Source organism: Rhinatrema bivittatum, chromosome 6, assembly GCF_901001135.1.
Source record: "Rhinatrema bivittatum chromosome 6, aRhiBiv1.1, whole genome shotgun sequence".
Taxonomy (NCBI): Eukaryota; Metazoa; Chordata; class Amphibia; order Gymnophiona; family Rhinatrematidae; genus Rhinatrema; species Rhinatrema bivittatum.
The window spans coordinates 186,802,554-186,825,153 of record NC_042620.1 but is presented as its reverse complement, the minus strand read 5'-3'; the positions used below and the strand labels follow the sequence as shown (position 1 = coordinate 186,825,153).

The following is a 22,600-nucleotide window of genomic DNA, read 5'->3' as shown; positions in this document are numbered from 1 at the left end:
GACGTCACAGTATATATAACCTTGCAGTGACCCCAGCCTGCCAGTATTCTCTTCAAAAGCAACTGTGGACAGTAACAAAAAACTTGGTTAAAAAACGATTAAAAACAGGAAACCAGAACTGTACTCAACCAACCATAAACACTGAACTCGCGTAAGATTCTAGGTATCCCAAACTAGGGAATGGATGAACACTTACCAGTAATCCCTGGGGACACCTAGCCCCACAGGAGGCCTATTGACACTCATGCAGCAGCAGAGGGCAGGGAGCCGAGTCCATCTGTCTACACTAAGGAAAACAAAATTATCAGGTAAGTAAGTTCTCCATTTCTTAGCGTGTAGACCAGGGGTTCTCAACCCTGTCCTGGGAACCCCCAGCCAGTTAGCTTTTCAGGATATCCACAATGAATATGCATGAGAGAAAATTTGCATGCTGTGCAACTGGCTGGGGGGATCCACAGGTCCCCAAGGACAGGGTTGGGAACCACTGGTGTAGACAGATGGACTCAGAACCAGTGGGATGTACCAAAGCTACTCCCCAACAGGGTGGGGGACTGCCCACTGTCCAGTCAATACCGAACATGCATCTTCCAGAGCCTGCACATCCAGACAATAAAACCTGAAAAAAGTGTGTAAGGACCACCATGTTGCAGCTCGGCAGATATCAACGGGAGACAAATTAACCTCTGCCCATGACTGAGTCCCAGTGGAATGAGCCCTAACCTGAGAAGGCAGCAGCTTTCCAGCATCCACATATGTGGCCATGACTATCTCCTTAATCCAAAGAGCTATAGTAACCCACAAAGCCAGAGCACCCTTCTTATTCCCACCATGGAGAACAAACAGGTGATCCATTTTTCAAAAAGGTTCAGAGACCTCCAGATACCACACAAGTCGCTTGACATCCAAGCAGCATAAGAGGCGATACTCCTCTGCATCCCTGACCTTACCCAGGGATTCAAATGAAAGTCCGAGACTACCTTGGGCAAGAAGGATGGAACAGTATGCAGCTGTAATGCCCCTGGAGTCACCCGATGGAACAGCTTCCAGCAAAATAAGGCCTGCAGCTCAGTAATTCAACGCACAGAACATGTTGCCACCAGGAACACAGTCTTCAAGGTCAACAACCATAAGGAAAGGCTACGCAGTGGTTGGAATGTAGGGTTTGCCAAAAAGATCCAGCACCAAATTAAGACTCCACAATGGAACCAGGAACCTTAAAGGAGGTCTAAGATGTTTCACTTCCTTAAAAAAAAAAACCACAGGCCATATCAAGATGAGACAAAAACACCATTCACCAGGCCTCTGGAACAGGCAAGAGCCGCAACCTGCACCTTCAAGGAATTAAGAGCCAATTCTTTATTCAACCCATCCTGCAAAAATTCCAGAATGAGAAGGATCTTAACTGAATGAGGAAGAATACCTTGCTCCTCACACCAGGCCTCACAAATTCTCCAAACCCACACATAAGCCAAGAAAGTGCAGAACTTGCCAGTGTGGAGTAAGGTGGCAATCACCGCAGAAGAATAACCATGCTTTAACAGGTGAGCCCTTTCAAGGGCCAACTGTAAGATAGAAGAGAATCAGATCCTCGTGAAGAACCAGTCCCTGCTGTAACAGATCCATGTACGGCAGCAGACGAACTGGTAGGGGGCCCTCCATCAGAAGACGTAGCAAATTTGCATACCACAAACTTCTGGGCCTGTCCAGCACTACCAGAAGTACTAGCTCCCTGTGGTCTTCGATCTTGTGAATTATCCTGCCGAGCAAGGGCCACAGAGGAAAGACAAAGCAACATGTTTTCTGGCCAGACCTGTACAAGAACATCTATTCCCAGGGACTATGGATCTCTCTCCTGAGACTATAGAATCGAGTAACTTTCACATTTCAAGAAGTCACCAGCAGGTCTAGGAAGGGCTCCAGCGATCCACAATCAAACTCTCCCTGCTGAGAAAGTCCACTCTTACGTTGTCTTTTCCTGCAATGTGAGAGGCAGAGATCATCTGCAAATGACCTTCCGCCCATTCCATCAGCTGGTCTATTTCCTGCAACACTTGCTGGCTCTTGGTTTCTCCCTGGCAACTGATATAGGCCACTGTCGTCACATTGTCAGACATCGCGCGAACCGCTTGATCCAGCAGCCTGTGGCTGAACTGCAGGCATGCCAGCCGTACTGCCCAGGCCTCCAGGCATTGGACATACCAGCAGGACTCTTCGGCATTCCAACACCCTGGGCCATTAACTCCAGACAGTGAGAGCCCCCCCCCCAACCACGGAGACTCGCATCTGTCATGAGTATCATCCAGGTCGGAAAGGACAAGGGAACTACCTGTCACAGATGATCCTCCTGCAACTACCACTGAAGGTGGGAGCAGATTTCCATCGGCAAGTGAAGCCGAGCTGCATAACCCTGAGACTGCGGGTTCCAAACAGAGTGCTGAAGAGGACGCATATTTGCCCTTGCCTATGGTACCACTTCCAGGGAAGCTGCCATCAAGCCGAGAACCTGTAGGTAGGACCACAATGTCGGGTGTATAGTGTTCATCAACTGACACTTGAGACATCAATTTCTGTCCTATCCAGAGTTGAACCAGATCCCCAGATATTCCAACGACTGTGATGGCTGAAGATTGCTCTTGGTCAGGTTCACCACCCAACCGAGCTCCTGCAACAAGATCACCCTGCGTGTCACCAGGCAACCCTCTTCCTGAGACTTAGCTTGAATCAGTCAGTTGTCCAAATATGGGTGCACCAGGATTCCTTCCTTTAGCAAGGCTAAACCAAAAGGCAGTGCCTGAAACAGATAATGGCACCCTCAACACCGCAAAGCGCAGAAAGCATAGGGGCTCCAATCGGATAGGACTATGAAGGTAAGCCTCTGACAGATCCAAGGATGTCAAATTCCCCCGACTGCACCACCATTATCAGAGAGCGTAAGATTTCCATGTGAAAATGAGTCATCTTCACATGACGATTGACCCTCTTGAGATCCAGGATAGAACGAAAGGAGCCCTCCTTCTTGGTGCCCCATACTTTGAGATATGGGCACCAGAACCACAGCACTCAGTCTGAGGAGCCTTTGAAGTGTGAACACCACTGCCTGTTTCTTCTGTGGAGAATGGCAAGGGAACATCATGAACATGTCCCGAGAATACTGCGAAATTCCAATGCACACCCTTCTCATATCACCTCCAGGACCCACTGGTCTGTCATGCTTGACACACCTCCGATAAAAGAGTGACATTCCCCTTATTTCCTGTTCCAGAAGGTGGGTCAGCAAACCTTCATTGGGAAACTCGGAAAGGTCCACCACCCAAGCCTGCTCTTCTCTTGGGCTGTTGGGGACAAAAGGACTGAGATCAACTGAAAGGCCAAGACCGCTAAAAAGCATTCTATAGAGTTGAAAATGCCTGGAATCCTAGAGACTATCCGCTCATAGCAAAGGGGTACTGTAACTGCTTCTTATTCTCTGAAAACCGAGGAACTGGACACACACCCCACTTATTGGCCCACTTGGTGGCCGGAGTTGATGCCTGGCCACTCCTCTGGCCAAGGTCCGGACCAAATCACAGCCTGCATCTGCTAAAAGGCAGCAGCAGGCTCCATAACCACTCTTGAATTTAATCTAGACTCATCAACATCCTAAGAGAGAAGCAGACAAGATCTCGCCACTAGGGTGCAACAGGAGGCAATCTGTAAAGGCATTGCCATCACCTCCTCCCTCTATGGAAATAGTCATCCGCTTAGAGATGGCACATACCAGTGCAACCACTTTGGGAAACCGCAAATACTCTCTCACAGCTGGATACAGGGGGTATAAAGCCTTCCAATTTCCAATCCCCTTTAAAATTTGCCTCTGGGGTTTCCCATTCCAGATAAATCAATTCCTGAATGGCATCCAGCACAGGGAAAAAAAAAAACAAGAGGCTTTATGTGAGGAAACCAAAATGGGATTCTTTCAGCTCTGACAGCATCCGAACCAGGGACATCCAGCTATTTTAAGGTCTGGGAAATCAGGGCCAGCAGTTCATCTCTATGAAAGAACCGCAACATGGTTCAATATGGTTCCAGTCCTGGAATTTCCCCATCTTCCAGGGAATCAGGATCAACCTCATCAGTGCCATCCGGATTCCTGTCAGGAACATCTGCAGGGAGCCATGGCAAGCCCCAGCACTTAAGCATAGGACTGGAGGAGGGAGGAGCCACCGGCTGAGGGTCTAACCGGACAGGAATGGGGGAAGTGGAGAATTGTGCCTGAAGAAAAGCTTGTAAGCCTTGACAAAATTCCACCCAAGTCAAAGCATCCAGGTCCAGACAAGCCCAGAAGGAAGTGGAGCTGGTCCCACAGAACTGCCCCTCACCAGCAGAGGAGCCAGTCAAGGGAGAACAAAGATCTGGCATTCCCCCCAGCCAAGGCCATGACCAACCCATCATCAGAATAGGAAGAACCAGGCTTAGCAAAATCCAAGGAAGACAGCTCTCCGACAGTCTGAGCAGCGCAGACACAGGTTAGATGCCAGGTCAGGCTGAGAAGCCCTAATATGACAGACAACAAATAGGAAGACACTTAGGCTTACTTACTGGCGCCATTGTGGCAGTAAGCGTGTATAGGAACAGCTCACCTCAAAGTGGAATGCCCACAAAAATTAAGTGCCTAGAAGAAAGCGCAGCAAGGCACACACAACTTGTGTGCAAAGGTAAGCGTGGAAACAGTGAATATGTTTTGTGCATGTAAAAAATGCGCACAAAAAACGAGCGCACAACTTGTGCGCAGAGCTGACACACTGCGCACACTGACAATCTGTAGAGGGCAGCAGAATACAAACAAGAGCATGCAAAAACGGCTGCTGCAGCCTAGCCCACTGGGGCCACTCAACTCACCAGGCTGCCCAGCTCCCCAACTCCAACAGGAGCTGGAACGAACATCAGTACAGCGTGCCAAGCAGAGACCGGAGGAAGTCCTGAAACTCCTCTGTCTCTGAAGGAAGGAAAAATGTTCCTTTTTTTTTTTTTTTTAAATCCTTCAGTGCTAACCAGCTGAGTTCAGAGACTGTCCCCAGCTGTGTGTGTGTGGGGGGGGGGGGGGGGGGGGGGGGGGAGGGAAGAGGCCATCTTCCATCACCGCCGTGCTTGGCCTCCTGCACCTGCTACCTTTCAGGTGAACTAGCAGCTAAGTCCACACCAGAGTGCCCAGCTACCGGACCAAGGCACACCTCTGGGGACCATGGAAATCACCTCAGGAACTCTCAACTGGGGGAAAGGGACCTTTAGGAGAGCAGGGCTTTATCCTGAATTCAGAATTTCAAATTTCTCCTTCCAAAAAGCTTGACGCAATCCCCATAGAGAGATGCACATCCACTATCTAGTGGAGATGGAGATTACTGGCAGGCTGGAGTCACTGCAGGGTTACACATACTATGATGTCAGCTTGCTCTGTCTCCATCTGCTGGCAGGAGAGCATAAACCCACTGGTCCCGAGTCTATCTGTCTACACACTAGGAAATTTTCAAATTATACTCCATGCAATATTAAAAGCAAGCTTCCTTTGCTATCCAGGTAGGATGATCAGTCTATTTTCAGAGTTAATGCAGTTTTACATAGGGTGGTGTGAATCCTTTGCTTCAAAAACAAGGAAAAAAGGTGTTTGGCACAGTCAGCTATTTGTCACAAATAGCAAAATTGCTTACCTTGTAATAAGTGTTATCCCAGGACAGCAGGATGTAGTCCTCACATATGGGTAACGTCACTGACGGAGCCCTATTGCAAGAAAACTTCTGTCAAAGTTTCTAGAAACTTGACTGGCACTGTGAGGCCACTGAGCATGCCCAGCATGCCATGATATTCTCTGCCACAGGGGTCTCTCTTCAGTCTCATATGTAGCAATAAGCTTTAGCAAAAAAAATAAATAAATAAATAAAAAACATATCGGACCCAACTCCGCGGGGTGGAGGCTGGGTTTCGTGAGGACTACATCCTGCTGTCCTGGGATAACACCTATTACAAGGTAAGCAATTTTGCTTTATCCCAGGACAAGCAGGATGCTAGTCCTCACATATGGGTGATTAGCAAGCTAGAGGCTGAGTCATTTTGTAGTGAAGCAACAGTGAAGTATTGTTGAAAATGAGGCAGCCGAAGATCACAGCAGATTGGATGTAGAAGGAATTGGGATTAAACTGGAAACAACTTCTTTAAGTTGGTATAAGTAGTCTAGAAGAGAAGTAGTGGGGCAAGTGAAAGGATCAATTTTGTTTTGCTTGCACCACAAGGTGAATCGCTTCCATTTGGAAGAATAATTCTTTCGTGTGGAAGGTTTACGTGAAGCTATAAGCACTTGAGAGGCATTGGATGAAAGATTGAGTGGTTATAAGATCAAGCTTTCAGCATCCATGCTGTCAGGGATAGGGATTGAAGGTTGGGATGGCGCAATCGACCCTGATCCTGAGTTATGAGAGTGGGAGCTACTCCCAGGAGAATAGGATCCCTGACTGAGAGGTCTAAGAGTGTGGGAAACCATACTTGTCGAGGCCAATATGGGACTATGAGTATCATGGACCCCTTGTCCTGTTGTAACTTCGGAGGTTTGGTTATGAGCGGTATCGGAGAATATGCGTATAGAAGGCCTGAGTTCCAAGGGCGAGCAAAGGCGTCCTTGGCTGGCTGGTTTTTCTGTTTGTGTAGAGAACAGAGTTTGTCCACTTTGTGATTCAGATGCGACGCAAAGAGGTCTATTGTTGGTTGACACCACCATTGAAAAATCCTGGTCACTACTGAGGGATCCAGGGACCATTCGTGTGGTTGGAATTGACGACTGAGTCGATCTGCCACTACATTGTGAATGCCAGCCAGATAAGTTGCCCGTAGAAACATTGAGTGGTTTAGGGCCCAACCCCAAATCTGTGCAGCTTCTTGACAAAGGAGATACGATCCCGTACCTCCCTGTTTGTTGATGTACCACATGGCTACTGTGCTGTCAGTTTGGATTAGAACAGTTTTGTGTGAAAGACAGTCCTTGAACGCATGCAGTGCATAGCATATAGCTCGAAGTTCCAGGAAATTGATTTGAAAAAGTAGCTTCGAGTTTTGTCCAAGTACCCTGGGTTTGGAGATTGTCTATGTGAGCTCCCCAACCCAAGGTGGATGCATCTGTAGTTAGTTATTTGTGGGACTGGTTGTTGGAAGGGTAGGCCCTTGCGCAAATTGTCCTTGTTCGCCCAAAGTAGAGAGGAACGTAGCTGGTGGGTTACTTGAATTGAAGAATGCAGTAGTTGAATGGTTTGGATCCATTGTGATCTTAAAGTCCATTGAGTTACTCGCATGGCTAGTCTTGCCGTAGGAGTGACATGAATTGTGGAGGCCATGTGGCCTAGTAAGGTTAGAAACTGATGAGCTGTTGCTTGTTTGAATGAATCAAGTTTGCCAATAGGGACAGTGTTTCTGCTCGATCCTCAGGTAGAAAGGCCTTTGCAAGGATGGTGTTCAGTTCTGCTCCTATGAATTGCAGCACATGAGACTGTGTGAGATGGGACTTCTGATAATTGATGAGAAAGCCCATGGAATAGAGTATCATAATTGTTTGATTGAGAGAAGCAAGAGCTCCTTGTAGAGATAGACTTCTGATGAGCCAGTCTTCTAGATATGGGAAGACATGAACACTTTGCTTGTGCAAGTGTGGTGCTATTACTGCCATACATTTTGTGAACACTCTGGGAGCAGAGGCAAGTCCGAATGGCAGAACTCTGTATTGGAAATGTTGATGACACACCATGAAACGCAGATACTTGCGATGAGGAGGGAATATTGGAATGTGAGCATAAGCGTCTTGAAGATCCAGAGAACAAAGCCAATCCCCTTTTTGAAGAAGTGGAAGCATGGTGCCTAGAGATATCATCCTGAACTTTTCTTTCTTCAGAAATTTGTTGAGATTTCTGAGATAGAGGATGGGATGTAGGCCCCCGGTTTTCTTTGGGATGAGGAAATACCGGGAATAGAATCCTCTGCCCTGCTGAGACCGGGGCACCGGTTCTACAGCCCTGGATTTCTAAAGGGTGGACAATTCTACCTGTAACTGAAACATGTGATTTTTGTGGAGATGAACTTGAGTTGGTGGAAATTCTGTGGGAATTGAGAGAAAATTGAGTTGGAATCCTCGAGATATAATGGACAGAACCCATTGATCCACTGTTATTGTAATCCAATTGTTGTAAAATTTGGATAACCTGCCCCCTACTGGGAGCTTTGGTCGAGGATTTATGGAAAGGCTGAGTTCCCTGGATGCATTTTCAAAAGCCCGCCACAGGTCCTGTCTGTGTGGCAGGTTGGGGCCTAGTTGTTCTTTGCTGATGTGACTGTGTTCTTTGCTGGGTTCTGGATTGCCTGGGCCTAGACGCAGGAGGATATCTTTTTTGACAGTAGAAGGGTCGTCTCATGTCTTTTCTTGGAGGTCTACGGGTGGCATGTGAAGTGGGGTCCTGGGGAAGGGAGGAAAGTTGTCTTAATGTTTCATTATATTCCTTCAACTGAGACACCGCCTCTTGTACCTTGGCTCCGAATAAATTGTCCTCTGTACAGGGGACGTCCACTAATTTATCCTGGACCTCTGGCCTAAGGTCTGAGGCCTTGAGCCAGGCCCACCTTCTGGCACCAATGCCTGAGGCCGCCACCCTTGAAGCTGCCTCAAAACCATCGTATGCAGCTCTCACTTCGAGTTTACCAACTTTGAAGGCTTTATTGATGATGTTTTGTGCAGCCTCCCTATATTCTTGTGGAAGAGATGGAACAAATTCTTCCATTTGCTTCCAGAGGTTTCTCTGGTATTGGGTGATGTACAATTGATAGGATGAAATCCTAGAATTGAGCATTGTACCTTAAAATCTTGCGGCCCAGAGAATCTAAAAATCTGTTGTCCTTTCCAGGAGGATTGGATGAGTGAACTCTTGTTTTTAGCCCTTTTCTGTGCAGATTCCACAACTACTGAATTGTGGGGTAGTTGTGATTTTTGATATCCAGGCATGGCTTGAACCAAGTACGTGGTGTCCATCTTTTTATTTACTGAGGGAACAGAACAGGGATGTTCCCAAAGTCAATGCTGTAGCTGTAGGAGAACATCATGTATGGGTATTGCCATTACTTGTTTAGGAGGGTCAACGAATTGTAAGACTTCTAGGGTCTGTTGGCAGAGATCCTGCTCTGATTCCAACTTAAAGGGGATAGAGTCAGCCATCTCTTGCACAAAGGTGGAAAAAGTAAGATCCTCTGGAGGGGATTGTTTTCTAGGGTGTGGTGAAGGATCAGACAAAGGTTTCAAAAGAAGTGTCTGATGCAGTGTCACTCCATGTGTCATATTCGGGAGTTTGCTGTGGTTTTATCACAGGTTTTGGTGGAGGAATCAAACCAGAAAGTCCTGGTAAAGGGTCTTGAGGAGAAGAGTCCTCTTCTTGTGGATTTGATGGTAAAGAGTCTAATAAATCCTGGTATTTCTTCTGTAAAATGGAATACAATGCTGCTTCTGATGATCCTGGGGCCCCAGGAGGAAGCGGCACCGAAGTGTGCGGCATCAAGGATATCGAAGACTTCGAAGTGTTTCAAGGGCATCGTTGATGTTCCAGTCTTCTTGTGTGATGGTGCAGAAGTGACAATAGGCACCAATATTTGAACAGAAGATGTAGTTTGCATCGATGTGATCTCCAAAAATAGAGGCGGCATCGATGGAGTAGGTATACTCTATGTCCGCGGCAACAGGGATTCCCCCGGCATCAGCGCCATCACCGGAACTAAATCCGTCATCTGTGTCGGCTGTACCGGCATCGGTGACGTCAGAGGCAAAGACGTCACCGGCATCAGCGCTATCGCTGACATCTGTATAGTCACCGGTATATGTTCCTTTATGGCCTGCAGTACCGCTTCTTTAATGAATGATGTCAAATCTTGTAGTACTGAGGGAACACTCGACACTGGTGGAGGCGGAGAGAGTATTACCTGCGGTGGACCCGGTTCTACCGAGGGAGGCCTAGGTGACGGCGAGGTATCTGTGTTTAGGCCGCTTTTTGCTCGGTTCCTCATGGGAGGAAACTGACGGTGATGTCGAGGCATGTCGATGACTATGTTTATGTCTAGGCCTTACCTCTGTGTCCGAGCGTATCTATACCGTCGACTGTGTTGGTGAGGCTCTGTCTCCCGAACCGTCCGGTCAGTGCTTTTTCAGCAAAATTTTCTTGGGAGCTCTTGCCGGTGATGATTTTGATGAAGTAGATGGTGAAGGAATCAATTGCAGGTGAAAAAGTTGTTCTATTTTTTCTTGTCGTAATTTTCGTCCTTTTGGTGTCATTTCCTGACATTGCTGACAGGAGGAAATGTCGTGTTTTTCACCTAAACAGACGACGCATGGTGCGATTACAGGTCGGGCATTTTTTGAAACCAGACGCCATGGTGACAGACAGCCGATGACAGAGAAAATTTGAATTAGCGTTATTAAAATATAAACGCTGAAATACCTCACCAGCCGGTGAAGAGGAGAAAAGAGTGAGATCCCGTGAGGGAGAGATTTTGAAATAACGACTTTTCCAGTCAGAAACTGAGAGTAAGTCTCAGAGGGCTCCAATAACCGTGATGCTTGCAGCAGCGTGGAAAAACAAAGACTAGAGTAAGACCCCTGTGGCAGAGAATATCATGGCATGCTGGGCATGCTCAGTGGCCTCACAGTGCCAGTCAAAAGTTTCTAGAAACTTTGACAGAAGTTTTTCCCGCAATAGGGCTCCGTCAGTGACATCACCCATATGTGAGGACTAGCATCCTGCTTGTCCTGGGATAATATGAATATTTATGGTGAATTGGTCCAGTTTTTTTTGCTGTTTTTTTTAAATTATTCCTGGATATCAAGATATGACAAGAAAAGCTGATCATGAGATACTTTAAAAAAAAATAGAGATGAGTATGAGGGTCTGAAGAATATTTCCCACAAATTTATAAACTTAACAGTTTTACATAAAACTATCGGAAAGGCAAAATCAGGCATGTGTATAATTCAAGCTGAAAGGTGATAACAGAAAAATTTTACTTTTAAGAAACCCTCTTCCAGTGTGTTCTCACCTTTGTGTGATTTTTGCTGTTCAATCAAATCTCTTAATTGCTTCTACTTTCCCCATGCTCACCCTGCCCGGCAGCAGATTTTGCTCTCCCCTTCATTGTGCTTGGGCACACCAAGCACTGCTCTCACAGAGGTTCTTTTCTGTTTACGTTACAGTAGAATTCTTATGACTTAACACATTTGAAATAAAATATTAGCCAAAACACGGTTGCCATGACTTCAAATTGCACATCCATTTTTCTTTGTGCTTTCAGAGGCCATGATTGGTGTAGCTCTATGCAATAAAATTTCAAGTGTTAATTATTTTAAAAAATTGTATGATTTTTATCTACCTACAACAGTGCTGAAAATATTTACAGCTCTGCTTGATCACCATCCAAGGGAGTAATGGTAGCTTGTCTGCAATGTTTTACAGCACTTACTGGACTTCATAGCCCAGCAATTATGCAGCTTAGAGTAAAGATGCCCACTGTCTGCATTCTGCCAACAGCTGAAAATCTTTGTACTGCAAGCAGTCGACATTCACCCCCAACCTGATCTCATGCTGTGCAATGCACATGCATTCAACAGCGAGTTAACACAGAGAAATGTTATTATACTGTTATACAAATGCTTCATGAATATCAATTGCTCTGCAGTGCCATACAAGGCCTAGCCAGTCGGGGTGTGGGCCTCATAAATGGGCAACCATCCTTCAGCCAGCTCAAGAGGAGAGAGGCGAAGGTGCCAATAGGAGGGTCAGGAGTTTCCAAACTATGACAATGGGGCACCAATGGGAAGAGGATAGCAACAGGAGTCTCAAGGATGAAGGAAGGGGCAGCATATTTCCCAAACAGCAAATAAGCAATGGTCTAGGCCAAGTTTGGGAAGCTCACCTCTTCCACGTGCCAGACTCTGGGGATTTTTGTGGGTCTCCTCTCCCTTGGGAGCTGGGCGGTAGACTGTTGAAGCCTCCCCCCTTCCATTCCGGGTCTTCCACCCCTCCCCTCCTGCCAGCTTAGTTCCCAGATTCTCTTCCCTCCTGATCGAGCACTAACTTTTCTGCTGGAGGAATGTTTCCTCATTGACCCCATCAGTAACCTTCTTAAAGCTATTCTGCCTTCAGCCCCACCCCACCTCCTCCGAGCACCCCACCTCCTCAGTTTTCCCCACAGACAATTATCTCCTTTTGTGCTCTCCCCACTCCCTCCCATGCTCAGTTGCCAGTAGCCTCATCTAGGCAGTGTTCTTCCTGCTTCCCCCCTTCACGGCTCTGGGTCCTGGCAGGTCCCGGGCCCATTGGACGAGGCTGTGATCCTCCTGCAGGCGGGTACAGCTTTGGTAGTGGCTACTACCGTCCATCTTTGGCTTGTTGTGCACTCTTGTGGCATTAATCCCACGGTCGCGCTGTTTCTGGGCTGTGAGAGGCATGCCCCCCCCCAGCCAGAAAATCCAGTGGCCCCTGTATCACCCACTCTTGCACCAGGCTCTGGGCTTTTTGCCAGCCTCTCCTTCCCAGGTCTGAAGCAGCGGTAGTCACATTGCCAAGTAAATTTCTGCACTGATTTGAGCTTTTTTTTGGGAGGGTGGAGGGGTACTAGTATATCCCATAAGGGTTTGCCAGTGATTGGCAAGGACCCCCCCAGAGTTTAACACACACTCCTTCCGAATTGAGGTGGCTTCCCTCACAAGCTGCATCGGTGAAAACGAGGTGCAAATCAAATCTATACAGAGGGGGCAGTTCCAGCAGATACAAATCTGCTGGACTGGCTCCGCACCGATACTCTGCAGCAGATCCATCAGAGCTGCCCAGGTAGCATCTGCTCAGTTAATGTTTCCCTTGTGCTTTTCATCTCGCTCACCCCCAGTTATCGTGAAAGTCTTATGGATCAATTTACTGGGCACACAGAGCCAAAGCAAAGAGCGCCAGAGAATAAACGGGCAAAGCTACTGTCTTCTGGCCAAATCGTAGCTATCATCCTTCAGTATGCCACAGAGCTACAGCAGCTGGACATCATTATCATCATCCATCTAGGTAATCTGGTCTCTGTCAAAATATAGGTCTCATTAACATCAAGAGGGACTTGGCATTTATCAAGTCATTCTGGCCCACAGCAGTGTTGATTTGGTCTCACATTATTTCTTCGATAGTGTGAATGGGGGTGTAATCCATCAAAAGGTACTGAAAAGAGCAGAAGGAAACTGGGCTCATGGATCTGGGATTCAGTGGGACATGTGATTTTGCAAGATGATATTTCTATGAGCTGTGAAGGTTTATACAGGTCAGATGGGGTACACCTGAGACGTGGGCATGGATTTATTCATTCGCTCATTGCAAACGGCTACAGAGGCACTGGTGGGTTTAGTGGGGGGGGGGGGGGCTAGGTGCCAATTAAAATGTTACTGGTTCCTACTATGAAAGGCCCTCACCAGCACATAAGGGGAAGATTGGCTGTATATAAGGTCCAAGTGCCAGTAAAAAGGTGAGGCACCTGGGTTAGGTGGTGTCATTGGCTGGCAGGATAGTCAACCTGTTGGAAAAGACAGCAGCTAAGGAATAAGCCATAAAAGCATACAAGAAGCCTGGTCAAATAAATGATGTATTACACAGGCCTGAAAAGGTGGCCTCAAGGCTGCAAGGGTGGTCAAGGGTAGGCGAGACAGCCGCGCACTGCACGGAGCGGCAGTTGCCATGGGCTCACCCCGGCAGCATTAATGGAACAGGATGCAACCCATGTACAACCTTCTTGGTGCAGAAGATTGGAGGGCAGCCGCTTCCTCTGGGTATCAGCAGCAGGTGGGCTTGGTGAGAAAAGAACTGCTAAGGGGTGTCAGTAGAAACATAGGTTAGTTTTCTTCTACAAGTTTGTTCTTATGCACTAGATTGTCCTATGTTTACAAATTTGTGTTTATACTGTAAAAGCTGTGGCCGTTTCAGCCACTCAAAAAGGTAAGTTTTGAGCATTAAAATATGTCACTGTAAGCAGTAAGGACATGGGGGCAGGGAAAGTAGGGGGGGATAGTAGCCAAAAAAAAAAAAAAGGTACAGCATTGCCTCAGTTAAGGAGCTGAGGTTTTTCTTATTCTCTAATCAGCAATTGTATACATGCTCATTAGAAAGCATCTCTCAGTTGCAGAATTCTAACACATACAAAAGGCCATCTGAAACTCTCCAGATCCCTCATTACAAACACACTGACCAGCCATATCTAAAATGGAGCACCTTTGCAACTCCATAGCAAGCTTCAGCAAGCATTATTTTCTAATACTGGAAATCTGCAAGATTCTTACTGATGTGTTTAAAAATATTTTACAAAATTCAAAATGTTTTAAGTTAGATTTTCTAATAGTACCCTCAATCAGCGGGCTCTCTAACCACCTACTTCCTCTTGCCTTGCTGTTAGATACTCCAGCTTCCGGCTCGGGCAATTACTGCGCGATAGAGCCCATCGCTACTGGGATCAGGGCTTAAAGCAAAAACCAGCAGCTGTGCTAAAAGTAACAGATGTCCAAACAGAAGAGAGAGAGGGAGAGCAAAATCTACTGAAAAAAAGAGCGCACAAACAGGGAAAGCAGAGTAAAGGTTGAGCCAGGTTAAAAAAAAATGCAACAGAGGCCATTTAAAAATAGAAATAAGTTTAGCACCTTCAAGAAATTGTTCTACAAACAGAAATCTACATTACATCTCCTGTTTTGGGTGTGTGTGTCGTTTCAGCAGGTTTTCCTCTCCCTCTCTCTATTCTGTTTGGACATCTGTTACTTTTAGCACAGCTGCTGGTTTTTGTTCTGGGGTTTGTTTTGTTTTTTTAAATATACTCTCCTCCCAAGGTACCAGGCAATATTTCAAAAGCTGACATTGTAAAACAGTAATTCTCACCTGTACCAATTAAAAATGTTGCTGCCTAGTCATTTTATTTCACTTCTTTAAACCGCTATCTTCAGTTCCCTCAAGCTCTGGAAGCATTCGTGATTTGAGAAAAGCTACAAATTCCCTTACAAGGAAGGACCTTCCAGTTGGCGTCTTCGGTCTCCCTGATCATCAGTATTATAGCCAATCTGATCCACCATGCAACGCTCCTGTTAGCACGACACGCCGAGGATGTCAAAAGGGACACAGAAAAACCCTAAACGCTGCATTTGTACCACAGAATGCGGATGGGACAGAGTGAGGGGGAATAACTGCCTCTGTCATAAGAGGTAGACAACATTATTTGAAATTAGTTTCTGCAATCCATTCTAAATTCTTTTCAAGAAATAGCCATAAAGTATGGCATTAAAGACTCTTCCATGAAGAAAGCTCCCTAACCCATTGTACATCTGACTTTAATGTTTCACTGTATTCGTAGTCGGATTTATATTTTGTATGATGCAGTATATTCGATCATTTAATTACCTATAGGTTGTCAAACTCCTCATCAACTCCCAGGTTATAATAAATTTTATATTTTTTTTTAATTTGAAAAATAGAAGCATTCACTGTTTTAAAGTGTGGTTATGGAATATACATCACAGCAAAAGCTCAACCTATCAATAGAGAGAGCCAAGCAGGAAGTTAAAGCTCTGAACGTAAGAAAATCGTAAGCTTGGATTATGCAATGACCAACCAGAATGAAGCAGTCGCCAGGTTTTTCTTCACTATGTATTAAGCTGAACTAAGAAACAGATGCAGACAAGCATTCACCTGCACAGGATATTGTATGTACTCAAGCCCTGCACTGCCCATATTGGATTGGTCAACTGAGGACTCAAAATATCTGTGCACGGATCAGTTTCTATACATTAGTTTTAGTTCAGCCCAAACCATTTCTGTGCCTCTGATGTGGCCTGTGTTTGCCCATCTCTATTAAATGCCTTAAGCCTGGACCAGCCAGTGGTTAATGTTCTGCAGAACCATACGCATGATGTACGGGATCCCATTTTTCAGAATGATTAGGTAGAGCATGCTACAGAAATAGCATTTGAGGGCAGGGAGTAGAGAACTGCACCCAAAGTGATACCTGCTGGTCAGTACAAACAGCACTGGAGGGAGTCCAATCCTGCTGTCTGATGTGGGCACCAAGCATAGTTGACAATGATCAGACTGCAAGCAGCAGAGAAGCACAGAAAAGGATATGCATGAGTACCCATCATCAAAATCCAGATGAGAAGCAGCTAGAGGCCATTAAGGCAGAGATGGGGAAGATCGGGGCTCCAGGGATGCACAGTAGTTGGGTTTTCAGGATATTCTTAATATGCATGTAAGATTTGCATGCACTGCCTCAACTACATGCAAATTAATCTCATGCATATTTATTGGCAATCCCCTGAAAAGCCCAACCTGTGCGCGGCCCTCGAGAGCCAGATGTTTCCCCAACCCTTCCCTTAAGGGGACTGTAAAATGGCCTAGCCTTCCACTTTAGAATTTTATAGCTTGCCTTCTTAAACTAATTTGAAAATTACAAATTTTTAAAGCCTTTTAACATACACTTGGCAGTTCATCTCATTTTGCCTTTCCAGGATAGTTATGCAGACCATTTCCCTCTTATGTTGTATATTCCAGTGTGAAGTTTTTTGTTTTGTTTTTTTAAACAAACTGCTATTATGCATGAACTTAGGGATTCCAATGGTATGAAATTTTGCACTAAAGAAAATTCAGCACTTTATGCAGTAGACTCCCAGTTTAGGTAAGAAATAAATACAAAGCAAAAATTTTCTGAAGAAAAACTGATTATAGCACATTAAATTTAGCAACTTAAAAATCCTAAACTTTTGGAACAAGTAAAGAAAAATATTGGAATAAAACATGCATCTAATCTCTCTTTAAATAAAGACTTCAAGTTTCTTGGCTCTCACAATTCCATTTAGTTGCTGGAATGAGACACCAGCTCAAGAAAAGGAAAAAGTGCATTTCTAGCATTAAAAGTTTTGTGGATCAGATTAGTAAGGAGACTCCAGAATATACATTGCGCTAAATCAACCTGCACATTTCTTTCAGAGATACGACTCAAAGGTAAGCTTTGCTGTTTTACCAGAACACTTTCTTGATAGCACCAGTAAGGCATGTTAAAAATGATTTCACCTTTTCTAATATAATAAGTTTAAAATACACATGGAACTGTCATTTTCTTACCATGGCTTTTGTTTTTCAGGCTGCATTTATAAACGTCTCATTTGTTACAGACCTACCTTCACTCCATGCCCAGTGTCATCTAGAATTGTATAGTCAATAGGTTTCCTAATGTAGCGTACTGGGCGCTCAAGGTTGGACGGAGCAATGATTTTATGAGATCTTGAGGTGTTTTTGTTTGTGGTCAGAATACCAATTTCTCTTCTAGCAACTTTCTCTTTGTGAATGTCCACCGTCTATAAAACACACAGAATATTTAGTCACCAATCATTCAGCAAGTCATATTTAAATGTTCATAAACAGAAAACTCAGACCTTGACTTAGTTTCAAAAATAATCACATTAGCATCTCATATATAACCACCAATTTAGTACACACATAAAGCTCATGATAATTTTCATTAAAGCTGTTTTGAGCCCTGAAGTGTGGGAATTAACAGGCAGCACGCAGGATGTAGAAACTTGGGGCCCACACCTATTGCTTACTGCATTCTCTTCTTCCCCGCCCCCCCCCCCCCCCGCCTTCTCCACCCCGAGCTGCCTCCAAGTCCTTCCATCCTCTCTCATACCCTAAGTGAGATGGAGAGAGCGCGTGCACTGGCCATCAAGTGTGACAGCAAGTTATTGAGCTCTGGCAGCCACATACATCCATCTTCCGTGGCAACCAAGGCTGCCCACCCCCACATGGATTTCCGCCTTCTCTTGCAATTGCACAGAGGGAGTGGGGAGCTCTGCTCATATAAGGAAATGAAGAGTCTGAAGTACAAGTAAGAAGGAATCTATGTATGGTGAGAAGCTGAAGGAGCCTCTGTAGCGTGAGGAGTTGGAGCAGGCAGGTGATGTTCCTTGGTTAAAAATCAGCTGAGAGTGGAGAGGGCGCCCTGAGGTATGCATAACTAAGTTTCTCTTTACAAATGTGTGCATGCACAGAGGGAAGAGAGAGAGAGAGAGAGAGATCTTTGTTACAGCTCAGCAAGACCAAGAATCCCTTGAGTAACCTTGTTATTCAGCAGAGCCAGCTTGCTGTATTTGAACTAGAGACCCGCAGAGAGAATGCCTGAGTACATCTGGAAGGTGACCTTAGGACTGGCTAAGTCTTACTGAACAAATTTCACTTTTGACTGGGAAAAACACTTGCCACAGAGAAGCTGGAGGACTTAGAAAATTATGTATCAGATTAAGATAGAAAACTGAGACCCAGATTTGATACAGACATTTTATTTTCCAGAGGAAAATGACTTCTCTGACATCTTTAAGAGATATTTGACAGCAAAATCCCTGCTCAACAGCTTCTTCTTGATCCAAGGCCAACTACTCTCCACCCTTTAGGGAGGAGAATATGGAACTCCCTCTTATTTTGAAAGACAGCTTTGATTTAAATGTCTTTTTGGAATTGTGAAGAAATTTGTGTGAATCAAGCTAACCAGCACCGTGTTTAGGGACAAGCTACCTACAGTTTATGAACTCAGATTATGAGGGGCCTCCAGGTAAAACGCACATTTCAAGTTTTACATTTTTGGGGAATGCTATGGAAGCCTGACATTTTAGGGCAGGGGTGGCCAACTCCAGTTCTTGACAGCCACAAACAGGCCAGGTTTTCGGGATATCCACAATGAATATGAACATGAAAGATCTGCATGCCCTGCCTCCATTATTTGCAAGTTTCTCATGCGTATTCATTGTGGATATCCCAGAAACCAGGCCCATTTGTGGCTCTCCAGGTCCGGAGTTGGCACCCCTGGTTTAGGGCTTCAGCACGCCTTCATTCAGCCCTGCTGCTGCCTTGGTAGTTCCCCTGGCTCTGGAGCCAGGCAGAGTCTGACGTCTTAAACTGGTTTTCAAACAGAGGATTCTTTCCTCAGCTTGAAAAACAATTTACAGACATTGCAAAAGGACAGAAAGAGAGGAGACCGTTTCTTCAGTTGAGGCCTCAAGGGGACAAAAGTTTCTACCGTGCAGATGTTTAAATATTTTAATGCTTCATATGTATTTATTTTTGAAAATAGTCCATTCTTTCTATTCCTAAGTGATAAAATTGTTCAGGAGGGGAGGATCCCAGGGAAATCACTGGAATAATAGGATCTCTTCTCCCATGTTTGTGGAAATATCAGCCTCTCACCTTCAGGCTGATACAGTAAGGACGCGGAAGAAAGTGCGGGAGTGCCGGGCGCACCCTCGTTTGCCGCACGCACAGTTCGGATCACATACCGCTTGATACAGTATTTAAAATGGCATGCAAATGCAAGCCGCGTCCAACGCGCGTCCATGAAGCGCAATCCATTTTACTGTATAGAGCGCTATACAGTATCCTGGGTGCGCTGGTACCTGTCATTTGAAATGGCGTGCTGGCAGCTCCGGAGCAGCCCGGAGCAGCCCCAGTCCTCTCTCCCCTCCTCCCAAGCGGCTTCAGCAGCGGCCCGGGCGCTCCCCATGCGAGGCGCGGCTTCCAGCAGCCCCCGCTGGCGAAGGTACATGAACGCCTGCCTGTATGGGCATGAGCGCACGCCGTGACCTCAGACGTCCAGCCGGGCGCTCAGGTCACGGCGGGCGCTCATGCACCTTCGCCGGTGAGGGCTGCTGGAAGCCGCCTCACATGGGGAGCGCCCGATCCACCCCGGGCTGCTGCTAAAGCCGCTCGGAAGGAGGGGAGAGAGGACTGGGGCTGCTCCAGAGTTGTCAGCGCACCCGCACGGGAGACCGGCACCTATGGATGCGACCAGGGCAGGTGAGCGGGGGCTGGGGGAAAGTTTGCCCGATCCTGGCTCCTCTGAAGGTCTTGTCCTGGGGGTGAGAGGGTCAGGCAGTGAAGCAATCATTTGCATGCGCTCATGCACCTTCGTCGGCGGGGGCTGCTGGAAGCCGCCACGCATGGGAGCGCCCGATCCGCCCCGGGCTGCTGAAGCCTCACAGGAAAGTTTGCCCGTGAAATTTCATCTCTCTCTGCTGGGGCTTGCCTGACGCTCCACACTAATGCAGGGGTAAGGGTAGGCGGTAAATTAGCAGGATAAACACGCGGCAAAACTGCAGGTTAAAAAGGCGATAATCAGGGCGCACGTTACTGGATCGGAGGGAATAGCTAATCCGATTGTTTACATATCATATACATGCCGCGGGCGGAAAGGGTTACCCGTTGATTTCAAGAAGCGGTAAGGATGGGTTAAAGGGGATAGTGAATTGCGGGTTGGACTTACGCAGCCAAATTGTGGGTACAAAGCGGGTTAGAAGCAGGGTAACCGCGGCCGCGCTTTACTGTATCGGCCTGCTTGTTGGGCTGTTAGTAAAAACTGTCTTTATGTTGAGACTCACTTCTTCCAAATTTGTGATCTTCAGTTTGCCTGGATTTCATTAATTATAACTTGGTTTATATCCTCCTGATCGCCAAACTGCTTTCTTCAAGTTTTTGAAAATTAACTTTAAAATGAATATTTTTTAAAGTGGTTTCTTACCTACGATGTGATGCTAATTGTTTTTTCTGTATAAGAAATGATTTTGGGTTTTTTTAAATGCATAAAGAGTATGAACAGCTGAGTTGATTCACAGATTTTCAAACAGAGAGGTTGGCCAAGACAGATAAAACACCTATTCTTCCAAAAAGTGCAATTTAAAAAAAAAAAAAAAAAGGGAAAGATACATCAGATCTACATACAAGATCAAAAAGCTAAGCCATCTGAGCCAAGAGAATAGCAAACTGATGTTTTGAAAGGTCAAGAAATAGCACTTGAGTTTTAAATGGAAGTTAAACAATTTGGTTTGACAGAACAAGGCGCTCAGGAAAAAGACTCAAAATTATTAACCCAGCAGTGCCTGATCACTAAAAATCCATCATTGCTGACATACATTTCTGTCCAACAAATTGATACATCATTAATATGAGGTCAGTTATGTATTTTTCAAAGCTGCTTTCAGCAAGAGCCACTTAATGGGATCAGGCATAGTTCCAAGTAGATTAGGGAAACACAGAAACACTTACCTGCAAAAGCAGCTATTTTAATGTCATTTGAAACAAGGTCTACAAAGCCTTCTAAAGCTTTGTGCTGTTAACACTAGGCCACATGGGCAGCCTCAATATTTCATCAGCCTAAAGGAATTACATTTCATGACTATATATCAAGTGAGGACAGATAAAACTACTTTTCTAGATTTATTACACTCTAAATACAGTAATGAAAATATACTTGACTAAAGATTAGTATGCAGAAGAGACTTCCACAGCAGTAAATTTAAGCACCTGCATACACACAACCCCAGATGCAGCTCAGAAAGCATGCTTTAATGCCGTTTTATCGCCAATGTCCCCCCTCCAAAAAAAACCCAAAAAAAAAAAAAAAACAACCGCACACAAAATTAACAGTTTTACGTCTGCTACATTCTTCATTTTTTCTTGACCTCAAAAAATTGCTTTAATGTATGAACTGGCTACAAGGGAACCTGAAACGTCTTTGTAAAGAAAAAAAAAAAAAGGAAACTCATCTAATCTCTGCCCAAACCTAAATAGATTCTTGATATCATATCTTGATATCATTGGAAACAGCTGTTTAGCACATCAGTTTTTTGCCTTAAATGGTTGTGCTGCACATAGATCATGCTTAATTAATCTCTATCTCAGATGGGAGGCAAGGGTTTTTTTTTTTTTCAATTTTTTGTTAAAACTGGACACATAGATTTTAGAGTTGCTATCCACAGTCTGAAAAGGATTTTACCTATGGGTCAGTTTTTAAAACCACTTAGCGTTTGATCCAAAGAGAAATACAAATCAAAAGCTAAAATTATGGAAGCACACGTTAATCAAAATTGGGCTACCTACTTTGTGTTAGAGAGCATACAAGCATGCTCTATGCCACAGAACATCTTACAACCAGCAGTGAATGACAGCAATTAGGCTGCTTGTATTTGAGCACAATACAAAAAAACGACATCTTAAAACCACAAACCAGACTGTCTATATATATCTATATAAACCAACTACACCACCTCCCAAAGAAGGAGACAGTCTATATTCTCAACCCATGTTACTCAGAACCATATTCCTTTATTCATCACTTCTTGAACGATACAATCTCTATGATAAAGTTTAAAATCACTACTACTCATTTATGTATCAAGATAAATTATATTTTAAACATTTTTATCACGAATATACCCCACCCTTATATAACACCCTGACAACTAAAAAAATCCCTCTCATGCCACTCACACTATCACCACTTTCCTCACATCATCCCCACATCCATTCAATATCACAACTGTACTCATGTCAACAATTCCCCCCCCCTATTTTTTAGATGTTCACTACACTAATATATACAATAAAACTTGCTTAGAAACCAACACTTTCATTTACCCTCACTAGGCGTGTCCCTAAACATTCCCCGAGAGTCACCGTCAAATCATGTTCCTCATCCCTCTCCTCTTGTGTATATTTATTTCCACTAATGT

The 22,600-nt window shown here is 45.2% G+C and overlaps 1 protein-coding gene across 1 annotated transcript in view; it reads right to left on the bottom strand.

The window, feature by feature from the left end:
* The window catches only part of ABI2 (abl interactor 2), a 290,182-nt gene that overhangs the window by 142,602 nt on the left and 124,980 nt on the right, over window positions 1-22,600 (bottom strand). Inside the window, 1 exon segment of the mRNA XM_029606307.1 lies at window positions 17,225-17,401. Within this exon segment, the coding sequence (XP_029462167.1) occupies window positions 17,225-17,401 (177 nt within the window).